The 13,644-nt window shown below is 50.9% G+C and overlaps 1 protein-coding gene across 1 annotated transcript; it reads left to right on the forward strand.

Moving 5' to 3' along the window:
* The first annotated feature begins 7,764 nt into the window (after nt 1-7,764).
* LOC109763672 (uncharacterized) lies at nt 7,765-8,247 on the forward strand. Its single transcript, XM_020322533.2, has one exon. It carries the CDS (start codon nt 7,765-7,767, stop codon nt 8,245-8,247), a length of 483 nt encoding a protein of 160 aa, XP_020178122.2.
* The last annotated feature ends 5,397 nt before the right edge of the window (nt 8,248-13,644 follow it).

The following is a 13,644-nucleotide window of genomic DNA, read 5'->3' on the forward strand; positions in this document are numbered from 1 at the left end:
GCTGAACATCATTGATGCACTTCGGTTTAGTCAGTGAAGTAATAGTCTTGATCTTCTCCGGATTAGCTTCAATGCCCCTGTTAGACACCAGAAAACCCAAAAGCTTGCCTGCTGGCACACCAAAAACACAGTTGGCCGGGTTGAGCATCATCTTATAAACCTGGAGGTTATCAAAGGTCTCCTTTAAGTCATCTATTAATGTTTCCTCCTTCCTGGACTTCACCACAATATCATCCACATAAGCATGAACGTTGCGCCCAATCTGGTTATGAAGACAATTCTGAACACAACGCTGATAAGTTGCCTGGTCGCTCTTGAGCCCAAAGGGCATAGACACATAGTAGAAGGCTCCAAAGGGAGTTATAAAAGCTGTCTTCTCCTGGTCCTTAACTGCCATCTTAATCTGATGATAACCTAAATAAGCATCCAGAAAACTCAAATGCTCACAACCCGCCATAGCATCAATGATTTGATCGATACGGGGGAGGGCAAAAGGATCAGTCGGACACGCTTTGTTCAAATCCGTGTAATCCACACACATATGCCAGGTGCCATTCTTCTTAAGCACCAGCACCGGATTAGCCAACCACTCCGGATGAAAAACTTCAACAATGAACCCTACCGCCAAGAGCCGGGCTACCTCCTCACCAATAGCCTTGCCCCTCTCTTCATTGAACCGGCGAAAGAATTGTCGGACCGGTTTAAACTTGGGATCAATATTAAGGGTGTGCTCAGCGAGTTCCCTCGGTACACCTGGCATGTCAGAAGGCTTCCATGCAAAGATATCCCGATTCTCACGGATGAACTCGATGAGCGCGTTTTCCTATTTCGGATCTAGATTTGCACTGATGATGACCTGTTTGGATGAATCGTCGGGCACAAAATCAACCATCTTAGTCTCATCAGCCGATTTAAACTTCAAGGCCGGATCATGCTCCGTGGTTGGTTTTTCAAAGAAGTCATGTCCGCTGGATCAACGTTGTCCTTATAGAACTTCAACTCCTTTACTGCACAAACCGACTCAGCATAGGCCACATCACCTTCCTCACACTCCAAAGCAATCTTGCGGCTTCCATGTACTGTTAGTCCCTTTATGACCCGGCATCTTGAGCTGCAGATAAACATAACAGGGTCGTGCCATGAACTTAGCATAAGCCGGCCGTCCAAACAGGGCATGATACGGGCTTTGGATTTTCACCACTTCGAAAGTCAATGTCTCTGATCTTCAGTCATACTCATCTCCAAAAGCGACTTCCAGAGCTATTTTACCAACCGGATAGGCTGATTTGCCAGGCACCACACCATGGAAAACAGTTTTTGACGGTTTAAGATTCTTATCTGTCAACCCCATACGACGGAAGGTGTCATAGTATAAGATGTTGATACTGCTGCCTCCGTCCATGAGCACCTTAGTGAACTTATAACCTCCAACCTGAGGCGCCACCACCAACGCCAAATGACCCGGATTGTCAACCCGGGGCGGGTGATCCTCTCGGCTCCAGATAATAGGCTGCTCAGACCATCGCAAATAACGAGGCACTGCCGGTTCAACCGAGTTCACCGCTCGTTTATGAAGCTTCTGATCGCGTTTGCATAAGATGGTGGTGAAAACGTGGTACTGTCCACTATTCAACTGCTTTGGGTGACTTTGGTACCCTGACTGTTGCTGCTGCGGTCCTTATTGGTTATAACCACCCTGGTTGCTCTGATTGCCTTGATTGCCATGTCCACCCTGATTGCCTTGGAATCCTGAACCGGAGTTGCCTCCTCCATAACCCGGCCCATAGGACCCGGGTCCTGAACCGCCGGATGATCCATGATCATTCCGGAAGAAGTCTGAATTTTTGAATTCTCGCATGATATAACAATCTTTCCAGAGGTGTGTGGCCGGTTTGTCCTGCGTTCCAGGATGCTTCGGGCAGGGCTGGTTCAACAGGTAGTTCAGGCGCTCCGGATTAGGACTGGGCTCTGCCCTTCTTGGGGGCGGCTTTCCTTTATGACGCTGACCATTACCCTGTGTATTGGTGTTAGCCACAAAATCTGAATTATGATCTGCTTTCCACTTCTCATTATTATTGTGGCCCGTCGGGTTATGCTGCTGCCCCTTGGCGTTGCCGCTCTTCTTTCCCTTCCCCGGTTTGTCATCGTCAGACTCGGGGTCCTTGGTACTATCAGAATCAGCATACTTAACCAGAGCAGCCATAAGTGTTCCCATGTCATTGCAGTGACGCTTGAGCCGTCCCAACTTCAATTTTAAAGGCTGAAACCGACAATTCCCCTCCAATGTTATAATCGCCGAGTCGGCATTGATGTGATCCGAAGAATGTAAGATCTCTGAAACCCGGCGCACCCAACGGGTTGTTGACTCGCCTTCTCCCTGAACGCATGCGGCTAAGTCCACAATTGACATAGGTTGCTTGCACGTGTCTTTTAAGTTTGCTATAAACCAGGCTTTTAACTCAGCCCATGTCCCAATGGAATTAACTTGTAAGCTTTTCAACCACGTGCGAGCTGTTCCATCCAACATCATAGCGAAATATTTCGCGCAGGCCGCTTCATCCACATCTAACATCTTCATAGCCATCTCATAACTCTCAATCCATGACTCGGGAGGCACATCAGCAGTGTAATTAGGCACCTTACGGGGGCCCTTGAAATCCTTGGGCAGCCGTACATTGCGCAAAGTCGGGACGAGGCAGGGCACCCCCCAAGAGCTGAAAGTAAGGCCTTGCTCTACGAAAGCCACCGGACGAACCGGAGTGAGCTGACGGTCCTGTGCTGCTAACTTGGCTTCTCGACGTGCTCCGTTGTTCACCACATCCTGAGCATTTGCCCCCCCACGCGCCGGATTAGGTCCTCGAGGAGCGTCTCGGTTCCGCGCACTGCTTGACACAGCCGGTTCATCGATGTGCCTGCTATAACTCCGGCTCGGGCGTGGGGTTGAATGAATTCTGTCTCGGCTGTATGAATAAGCCTGCTGCTGCACCATAGCCGTCTAAAGAAGATCCCTAGCACGCCGCGTCTCAACCGCCGCTGGGGATTCACCCTCCATTGGAATAGCGGCTAATCGTGATGCGGCAGCGATCATATTATCCAAAGGGGTGGAGAAGTGACCCGGCTGCGCCGGTACAATCTGCAGCGGGTTATGGGTCCGTCGAGGGGGATCCGTCACCCGTGGCTGATCCGGTGCTCCGGTCCTCGGTGCTTCAATCTGGTTCACCGCTGCCGGATTACTGGTTCCTGCTCTTGGCGTGTAAAGAGATTCATTGCCTCATAAACCGGTGGTAGTCGTGACCGATGCCTTCTCCTTAACACGTCGTTTGAAGCGTTCTGATCCAACAGGAGTCGGTAATTTTCCGCCTGAATCCGCTGTGCTTGTGCCTCTAGAGCGGCCCGCTCCTCAACCATCCTGGTTTCTTCAGCCGCTAGGTCCTCCTTAGCTTGAGTTATCTGATCCTGCAGCTTAGCCACCTCTGCATTATGCTGATCTTGGGTGTCAGCGGTAACACGTGTGGTCAGTAAGGTCGTCCAGGCGTCCAATAAATCGGACAAGATTTGGGCAGGTCGGCGCGTGGGGCCTCCCGCCCCAGCTGCCGATCCGGAAATTATGGCTGCCGCGGTTGAAGATTGCAACGTGGGCTGAGTTCCAGCCATGAAGATCGCACCGGTTCGCCGGTTCAAAGGGGTCCGGAATACTGTCGCCATCGGAATAGCCCCCAAACTGGCCATCTTGAAGTTGGTACAGTGACTCGGTCTCCCCGGTGGACGACTCGCCATCTGAGTAGACGATGGTCTCGCCATCGGACGCCGGTTTAGGTTCCGCACCATTGATGAATCCTACGAACGCACGCTTCACGGCGGGCTGAACCCGGGCAGGGCTTGCACGCTGAGCTGTCTCGATGAGGTCGGTGCAGATGTCCGGCTCAGGGCCCGGTTCGCCGATCTTGCCGATGAAGACATGAATTCCTCCAAAGGGGACCCGGTACCCGTACTCGATTGAGCCGGACTCGGGGCCCCAGTCTGCGTCGTCGATGTAGAGCTTGCCGGGACGACTCTTGGTCATCCGGCCCACGGCGTATCCCTTGAGCCCTTCAAAATTGCCCTTCAAGAACTCGAAACCATCGCGCGATAGCCCCACGGTGGGCGCCAACTGTCGTGGAATTGTCACGGCAGATGTACTAGCGAAAGGACTTAGTCGTGGAGCCATCGCAACGGGTTAGCTTAAAGGGGTTAAACCGGACAAGGGACGCGAGAGTTTTATACTAGTTCGGCCACTTACGATGAAGGTAAAAGCCTACGTCTAGTTGTGATAGAATTGCTGGGGTTTCAATGACCAGGGAGCGAATACGCTTTGCGTGGGTCTCAAGTTGTTGTCTGTCCTTGAACCGCCGCCGGGTCATGCCTTTATATAGACAGGTCGACGCCCGCCGGCTTACAGAGTCCCGATGCCGGTTTATACACATACCGGCTCGGTCTCTACTTTGTCATATCTTACAATACAATTCATGTACTACACGGCGGTTTATAGCTACGGGCCCTAATCTACCTTTGGGCCTTGGGCCTTCGAGTCTCTGTAGTAAACCGCTTTATTCCTTGTCTTCATGGATTTTTAAGTATAAACAATCCATTATGGTGATAACCCGGCTTCCTTGGCCGGTTTACACCTAGTAGTAATATTCCCAACAGAACCTTTGAATCAATCCGACGAAACTGACATCAAATCTCGTTGTTGTGCATGACGAGAAACCCTAATCTCGCTGCTCTGAAGAACCGGCAAAAATCTACGCGTGAAGCTCTACCTAATCCATCCCGATACACGAACTTGGAGCACCGCCCATCCAAGAACTAAAAGCCCAAACATATATATCCGCTAGGCAGAGCCAAGACACAAGGATTTCCGTCCAATCACACACATCAATTCACCTGATCTCTTTGGACGATCCTTTCCTTGTAATAATAAGCCAATCTTGCTTGTTTTAGTACATGGACAACCTAATTCACCGCAAGAAACACAAAGAAGACATGGATAACCAAATTAATATCCTATATACGCCGACGATGCAAGAACAGTACTCACCAAAAAAACATGCCTAGCTTCCCTAGCTGGAGGTGGGAAGCTACTTGGCTTCTTGCACCCCCAAAGCTAGCTCATTATAGGCAGGCAGGAGTAGGCGTGCGTGAAATGGATTTGTTTGGACGTAGCGCTGACTAAAGTATAGTGAGCGGCGGCAAGCACGCACGCAGGTTGTCTCGCGCAGCGCAATGATGGATGGCTCGACCGCACCGAACTACTTACTAGTATTTGGGCGGGCTCGCTCAGTCAGTCGCAGCAAAGTTAGTACAAAATTGAGTCATCTATTTTAGAACGGAGAGAGTAGGAGTTGCTAGTGAGCGGCGGCGAACACGCACGCAGGTTGTCTCGCGCAGCGCAATGATGGATGGCTCGACCGCACCGAACTACTTACTAGTATTTGGGCGGGCTCGCTTAGTCAGTCGCAGCAAAGTTAGTACAAAATTGGGTCATTTATTTTAGAACGGAGAGAGTAGGAGTTGCTAGCTGCGGCATTCCTTTTTGTGGAGAGAAAAAGGCAGAGACGCTGCGGTCATGGAGCCGTGTTTCGCTCGGCGGCGAAGAAAGATGATCGGAGTGGAGTCACCAACCCGGCCCCGCGGTAACGACGGTAGATGCTTTTTGGCCGATTCCGCGCAGCATCGGCGCGACCTGCACATACGGACCCTCTTCTCTTCTTTGCTGCGGTTTCCGGAAGCTTCCGGGTGCACCCGCGGCCCCGGCCGTACGTACTGTACTACGGCGGAGGCAACCCGCACATGCGAGCCCGCTGATCAGTACGCGGACAGTAGGGGCGCGCGGCCGGGTACGTACGCGTACGCCCACGTAAGTAAATCAACCGTGCCGTGCATGGGATCTCGCCCACGCGGAACACGCGCGCGGGGGCTTGGACTCCTTTCTGTTGGGAAACCGGGGCCATCGAGGGTGGCGGCGGCCTCGTGCGTATCGCTACGCACGGGCTAGCCCCTTCCGTTTCCCCCACTTTACGTCAAGTGGGTACTTATCCTTTGACCCCCTACCCCTTATATAAAGTAACGAGAAGTCATCATTGTAATCCCTGATCATTGATTTATAAAGCCGGTCTCCTTCATATCTCTCTGTGTCATTTACTTTCGCGTGTTCGACTACTTCGTCTACGACGCTCGCACTCGCTCCGCAACCTCGGACCGGACTCGCCGGCGGAGTTGCGGAACACGTTATCAGCACGCTTCGCTCCATCAACTCTCCGTCAAGCCTGCATCACGCAGGCTTTCGTCGATCCCGCAGAGGTATAAGATTCGATCCCCACTTTTGCAAAAATGGATTCCTCTCGTTACTACGATTCCGTTTTTGCGATTAGATTATTTTTCGGATTTGATCTACCTATGGTGCGGATTTTCCTCCCAAGAACCGAGCAGACGAACACGTCGCCGACCAATGTCGATGTTCTTGGACTAAGATGTGTCATGCGCCGTCGTTCTTCCGGATGAACGCGACGAAGATCGCATCCCGAGGCCGGCGTCCGGATGACGTCGCCCTGGCCGCGACCCTGCTGGTCGCACGCGCCACGTCGCGTCCTGCTGACACCGCCGCCGCAGCCGTCCCGCTGGCCGGCTCGTCGCCGAGCCCCGCTGGCCGGCCTGGCAGCCGCCGCCGCTGCCGCGAGCCGTGGCCGCACAACGCGCTGGCCGCGCCGTAGCCGCGTCGCGTCCTGCCCTGCTGGCCGCGGCCAGGTGGTCGCCGCGCGCCGTGGTCTGCCGCCGCCTCGCGCGCGCTGGTCTGGTCGCGGTCACCGCGCGCCGTGCCCTCGCGCTGTGGCCTCGCGTTGTGGCCCGCCGCCGCGCCGTTGACCACCGGCCATCGCACCTCCCCCCCCCCGTCCGCCGCCCTCCCCCCCCGGTCCGTCGCGCCCCGCTGGCCGGCTCGGCTGCCGCCGCCACGGCGTTGCTCGGGCGCTAGGGCAACCCTAGCGTCGCCCCCTGGTGGGCAGTGCAACGCCCTGGGCCGGCCCGGCGCGTTTTTCTGCTGGGCCTGGATGGACCGAAGCCGCCGGATGGGCCGCGGCCGTGGGATTCCTCCATAAAAAAAACAAGAGGGCGCCAGCTGCAGCGCGGGATTTTTGCGGTTTAGCCCCCGTAGTTTCCAGAGTTTACGCAAGTTTTATTCCTGCTGTAATATTTCGCGTAGAAGCCCCTGGAACTGTCTGTTTTCACTGAAAACACGTATTTGGGCTTAAAAATGCCTCGGGAATTCAATTTTTGGGCTAATTTTCACATACTAGATGCGCTTAACATGCTATCTTTTGTAACATGATATTATAGTATGATTTTACTGCTGTAGATTAATTGTTTAGCACCCTTAATCATTTAGTAAGTCATATAATAGCATGTTTTAAATATTGGAACGTCATTTTATTGAATAAGTTTATCAACATCGCTTTGTGCAAAAGATTACCTGCTGTAATCTCATGATTTTTGCATAAATCGCAGATGGCCGGAATTGTCAACAAGGAGTTTCCTGAGTTGGCCCAGACAGGGCTAAACTACCTGTCATAGTCCTCGGACTGCGAGATCTTTCTCCAGGGCAAAACCCTCCTGAGGGCGATCGGTAAGGGGGCCCAGCTGGCCGTCACTGATCCCAAGTTCGAAACTGAGGATGCGCAGGCTCTGCACTTTCTCCGTCATCACCTGTCACCTACTCTGAAAGATGAGTATATGGCTGAGCGCAGTGCTTCTGGCCTTTGGACCGCTCTTAAGCAGCGGTTTGAGCGGCTGAAGTACACTGTGAAGCCACGTGCAGATGCAGAGTGGATCCGTCTGAGGTTTGCGGACTTCAAGATGGTTGGGGAGTATAATTCGGCTCTGCACCGGATTTGTACGACTCTTCGGTTGTGTGGTACTGAGATTACTGACTCCCAGAAGATTGAGAAAACCCTATCCACTTTCCACCCCGACGCGGTCCAGTCCTCACGGAACTACCGCCAGGGGAACTACAGGAGGTATTCAGAGTTGATTGACGTCCTCCAGGTGGCGGAGGCGCAGGACGAGGTTCTCAAAAAGAACTTTGTCGCGCAACCACTTGGGGGGAGTTCTCGCCAGGAGGTGAACGCTCTCAAAGTCCGCAAGCCTCAACAGAAGAAGAGGGGCCGGAAGGGCAAGAAGAAGGGCCATCACCCCCCCCCCCCCCGCCCCGGCTAAGCAGAACAAGCCGGGCAAGGGAGGGCAAAGGCCTCATGACTGCTTCCGTTGTGGCTCGGTGGAGCATTTCTCCCGCCAGTGCCGCGCACCACAGGAGGTCGTTGATGCATATAAGGCTCGGAAGGTGCGTGAGACGCACCTCGCCTTGGTTTAGGAGGGAGCACCACCGGCGCCCATGGCGGCACCCGTGATGATCGCTACTCCCCCTGCTGCGCCCATAGAGGCGACCCCAGTGGTGCCCATCGCGGCAGCTTTGGCGGTCCCTACCGACGCCCACGTCGCCATGGAGGTTGACCACATGGTCGCCTCGGCGGCGCCGCCACTAGACATTGATGCTGCCTCCAAGATGATTTCTAAGGAGAATCAGCTCACTAGTATGGAGATTGCGGCGGAAGTGAATGGCTTCTTCACCGAGTCCACTTAGCATACCTCTTTGGTTATCATGATTCCGTGATTTGATACAATAAAATTGAATAAATTCAATTTGGTTGTAAGCTCTATGAGAGCATAAACTTATTCTTTACTTTGGCGATTGAATGACATTTATTCATTTATTCCATTATTTATACATGATAGCATGTTATGTTCTGAGATGTGTGCATTTATTTTTAATGTATTTTCTTCCTCATTACATTAATTAGATGTCATATTTTAGAACGCGTGTGGCGCCCGAATGGAGGAATGTGCCTTGCCGATAGCGCCACCACTCATACCATTTTACGAGAAACTAAGTACTTTGAGTCCATTAAAAAATCTCCGGGAAGTATTACGACAATCGCCGGCTGCGGTTGTCACATAGTTGGCTCCGGACGAGCCACTATTATACTCCCCATGGGAACAACTTTAATCATTAATGATGCGTTGTTGTACCCGGAGTCGACTCGTACTCTTTTGAGCTTTAGAGACATCCGCGCTAAGGGTTTTCATGCTGAGACCGATGATGAAAACGGCAAGGAGTGCCTACTCATCACAAAGCGGGATGCAGGTGGTAAACATGTTATCGAAAGGCTTCCTTCGTTTGACACAGGGCTATACTACACTAAGTTAGTAGCACCGCCCGTGTACACTACCCTCAAGACCGTTTTTAGAAGCTCTGAACTCTTCTGCCTCTGGCACGATAGGTTAGGCCACCCCGGACTTAGGATGATGAGAAATATAATTAACAACTCACATGGCCATAATGTTAACGTGAAGAACTTCCCGAATCCCGATGATTTCGTGTGCTCCGCATGCGCTAAGGGGAAGTTAGTCATTAGGCCATCGCCCCTCAAGGTGAGGGATGAAATCCCCGCGTTCTTGGAACGTATCCAAGGGGACGTATGCGGTCCAATTCAGCCCCTCACGGGGCCGTTTCGGTACTTCATGGTGCTCATTGATGCTTCTTCTAAATGGTCCAATGTTTGCCTGCTGTCAACAAGGAACCATGCCTTTGCAAAATTGATCTCACAGATCATACAAATGAGGAATAATTTTCCGGATTATCGTATAAAGTCTATTCGAATGGACAACGCCGGAGAATTTACTTCAAAGGCGTTCGATGATTATTGCATGGCAATGGGAATCAAAGTTGAGCACTCGGTACCACATGTTCATACACAAAATGGACTTGCCGAGGCATTGATTAAAAGAATTAAATTCATTGCCCGACCGCTCCTTCAGGGTTGTAATTTACCAACTACATGTTGGGGCCACGCGGTGTTACACGCGGCTAATCTCATCAACTTTCGACCGTCGGCCTACAACATCCACTCTCCTGTTCAACTTGCGCAAGGGTCGGCACCGAAAATTTCCCACCTTCGTAGGTTCGGTTGCCAGGTATATGTACCAATACCACCCCCTCAGCGATCGGCGATGGGCCCGCTCCGTAAGTCGGGGATATACGTTGGTTATGAGACTGTGTCCATAATCAGGTATCTGGACCCCATGACAGGTGACTGTCACACGGCTCGTTTTGCTGATTGCATTTTTGACGAGGATCTTTTCCCGACTTTAGGGGGAGAGAATCAACCCCTTGATGCTAAAAGTCGAGAAATCACGTGGCAAGCCACGGGGATCCACGCTCATGACCCGCGCACTGCTGAGACTGAGAGAGAAGTCCAAAAGATAATAGATTTGCAGTCTTTAGCAAATCAACTGCCCGACCACTTTAGTGACTTAAAGACTGTGACAAAATCGCATGTGCACGCGCGCAATGCACCGGAAAGGGTTGAAATACCGAAGAAAAATGATGGTATACCCGCTCCCGTCCAAAGGCCTAAAAGGACGAGAAATCCGGCTTCTCAAATCCCAAGTACTCGGGGACGCCTGACGAAGAAGGATAAGAGAGATTTATCACAACCTGTCGCCAAAGTACCCCAAATTGAAACGGGGAGCCAGTCGAGACCTGGCACAAGTACGGAAAATTCAGTGCATGAAATTCCGGACTTAAACTTTCCCATAGGGGAAACACCCAGCGGAGATGTGTGCGCACACGTCGGCGCGGGAAATCTAAAGGACCTTGCTCCCATAATGGGAAATTTGGTAGAGCAAGTGTTTGCGCCGGATGCGCTCCATGACGAAATGGCCATAAATTATATTTATACGGGGGAGTCCCTGAACCGAGCAACAGTGATTGTCGACATCAACTTTGCTACGAAAATTGCCTCAATCATAGATCTTGACCCTGAGCCTAACACGCTCGCTGAGTGCAAGAAAAGGTCGGATTGGAAAGATTGGCAGCAGGCAATTACTGCCGAATTATTATCTCTGAACAAAAGGAAGGTGTTCGGACCAGTTTGTCGAACTCCTCCCCACATTCGCCCTGTTGGCCATATGTGGGTTTTTGTTCGAAAGAGAGATGAAAATAATAAGGTAGTACGGTATAAAGCAAGGCTCGTAGCTCAAGGGTTCACTCAACGACCAGGTGTCGATTTTGAGGAGACTTATTCCCCGGTCATGGATGGAGTTACTTTTAGATACTTGATCTCGATGGCAGTAAACATGGGCTTGAAAATGAAACTAATGGATGTTGTCACTGCTTACCTATATGGTAACTTGGATTCGAACATATACATGAAGGTTCCAGAAGGTATCCCTGTTCCGAACCATGATAGAGCAAACAGGGGTCTATACAGTGTTCAACTTCAAAAGGCACTGTACGGACTCAGACAGTCTGGTAGAATGTGGTACAATCGCTTAAGTGATTTCCTTCATGAGAAGGGCTACACGAGCAATAAAGATTGCCCATGTGTTTTTATACGGCGATCCCAAGATGGATTCTGTATAATCTCGGTGTACGTGGACGATTTAAACATAATCGGTACGCCTGAGGATATTGAGGAAGCGAGTTCCTACTTGATGTCGGAATTCGAGATGAAGGATTTGGGTAAAACCAAGTTCTGTCTAGGTCTGCAACTTGAACATTCCCCTGATGGGATTCTAGTGCACCAGTCGGCCTACACCCAGAAGGTGTTGGAGAGATTTGGATTTGATAAGGCATATCCTTCTAAGACCCCGATGGTCGGAAGATCTTTACAGCCAGACAAGGACCCGTTCAGGCCAAAGAAAGAGGGGGAGGAAACTCTGGGACCAGAGGTTCCTTACCTGAGTGCAGTTGGAGCACTCATGTACCTCGCAAATTGTACACGGCCAGACATTGTGTTCGCCGTCAGTTTGCTTGCTCGGTACAGTTCTGAACCTACCAAGAGGCATTGGAAAGGTGTCAAGGACGTCTTCCGTTACCTGCAAGGGACCAAAGATCTTGGCATGTTTTATAAAAGAAATCAAGACCTATCTATTATAGGCTATGCCGATGCTGGGTACCTATCGGACCCACATGATTGCAAATCGTAGACTGGATATGTTTTCCTTTGTGGTGGAACTGCGTTTTTCTGGAAATCGTCCAAGCAAACACTTGTGTCGACTTCCACGAACCACTCGGAAATCATGGCACTATTCGAAGCGTCAAAAGAGTGTGTATCGCTTCGGCGGATGATCGGCCACATTCAGCAGACATGTGGGCTGAACACCGTACAAACCCCTACCATTATCTATGAAGATAATGCTGCTTGTGTTGCACAAGTCCAGATGGGTTATGTGAAGAGTAACCTCACAAAGCATATTAGTCCCAAGTTCTTCTATGCACATGAGCTGCAACAGTTGAACGAGGTGAGAGTTTTGCATACTAAGTCATGTGACAATCTTGCTGATATGTTCACTAAATCATTACCGGCATCAACCTTAGAGAGGTGTGTGTGCGTGGAATCGGTATGATGAGACTTAGAGAGATGCAAGGTTCAGGGGGAGAAACTTCACAAACTCGACGCTAAAATCTCAATCCTGATGATCGAGTACTCAACTTGATGGTTGAGTGGATTGTACTCCTTTTCCCTTGAGTGAGTTTTCCTGATGTTTCTCACACGAGGTTTTTGACGAGGCAATTCGTGCAATACAACAATGTATATCGTGTGCTCTTTCTCCATTTTTTTCCTACTTGGTTTTTCGGAGTTTTGAGGCATGGATATACAGATAATTACCCAAGGAGGAGTGTTGGGAAACCGGGGCCACCAAGGGGTGGCGGCGGCCTCGTGCGTATCGCACGGGCTAGCCCCTCCCGTTTCCCCCACTTTACGTTAAGTGGGTACTTATCCCTTAACCCCCTACCCCTATATAAAGCAACGAGGAGCCATCATTGTAATCCCTGATCATTGATTAATAAAGCCGGTCTCCTCCATATCTCTCTGTGTCATTTATTTTCGCGTGTTCGACTACTTCATCTACGACGCTCGCACTCACTCCGGAATCTCGGACCGGACTCGCCGGCGGAGTTGCGGAACACTTTCCTCCTCGTGCCCATCGAGAGCGTGCGTGCGTGCATACCGAGCAGAGCCCGCGCGGGAGTTCTACAAATCTGCAGGCTTGAGGAAGCAGACAGAGGACATGTTGAGTTCTGCTCGTTTGTTAATCATAGAGAATCAGAGCAGAATCGCTGATTCCTCTTAAAGAAACACACCACTTGCCTCAATCAACGAGATCCACGCCTACTGCTTTTTTCTTTTCTTTCAAGCGGTACTAGTACTAGAGATCCACGCGAGCTCACACTCACAGTGCTGGTTCACTGTCAACGATGGATGGATGGATGGATCTATTGTGTGTGTGTGTGTGCACACAACTGTCGGCCATCACTAATTAATTTGGTCAACTTGTTGCTTTCCTTTCCTTTTCTCTCTTTCTTTTTTTTAGTTTCTTTCGTTGTTTCGTCCTGCCTTGAATTTGTAGCACTAGCACTATATCTTTTGTCGCGCCAGATCAAGGGATGAACAGCCTACGTCCCCTTGTCCTACGACAATAATAGTTTCTCGACACAATAAGATAGTACTAGTACAAATCTCCGCGTGCCTATGGATTCCTGTGTGCTCT

The sequence above is a fragment of the Aegilops tauschii genome, chromosome 1 (assembly GCF_002575655.3).
Source record: "Aegilops tauschii subsp. strangulata cultivar AL8/78 chromosome 1, Aet v6.0, whole genome shotgun sequence".
Lineage (NCBI taxonomy): Eukaryota > Viridiplantae > Streptophyta > Magnoliopsida > Poales > Poaceae > Aegilops > Aegilops tauschii.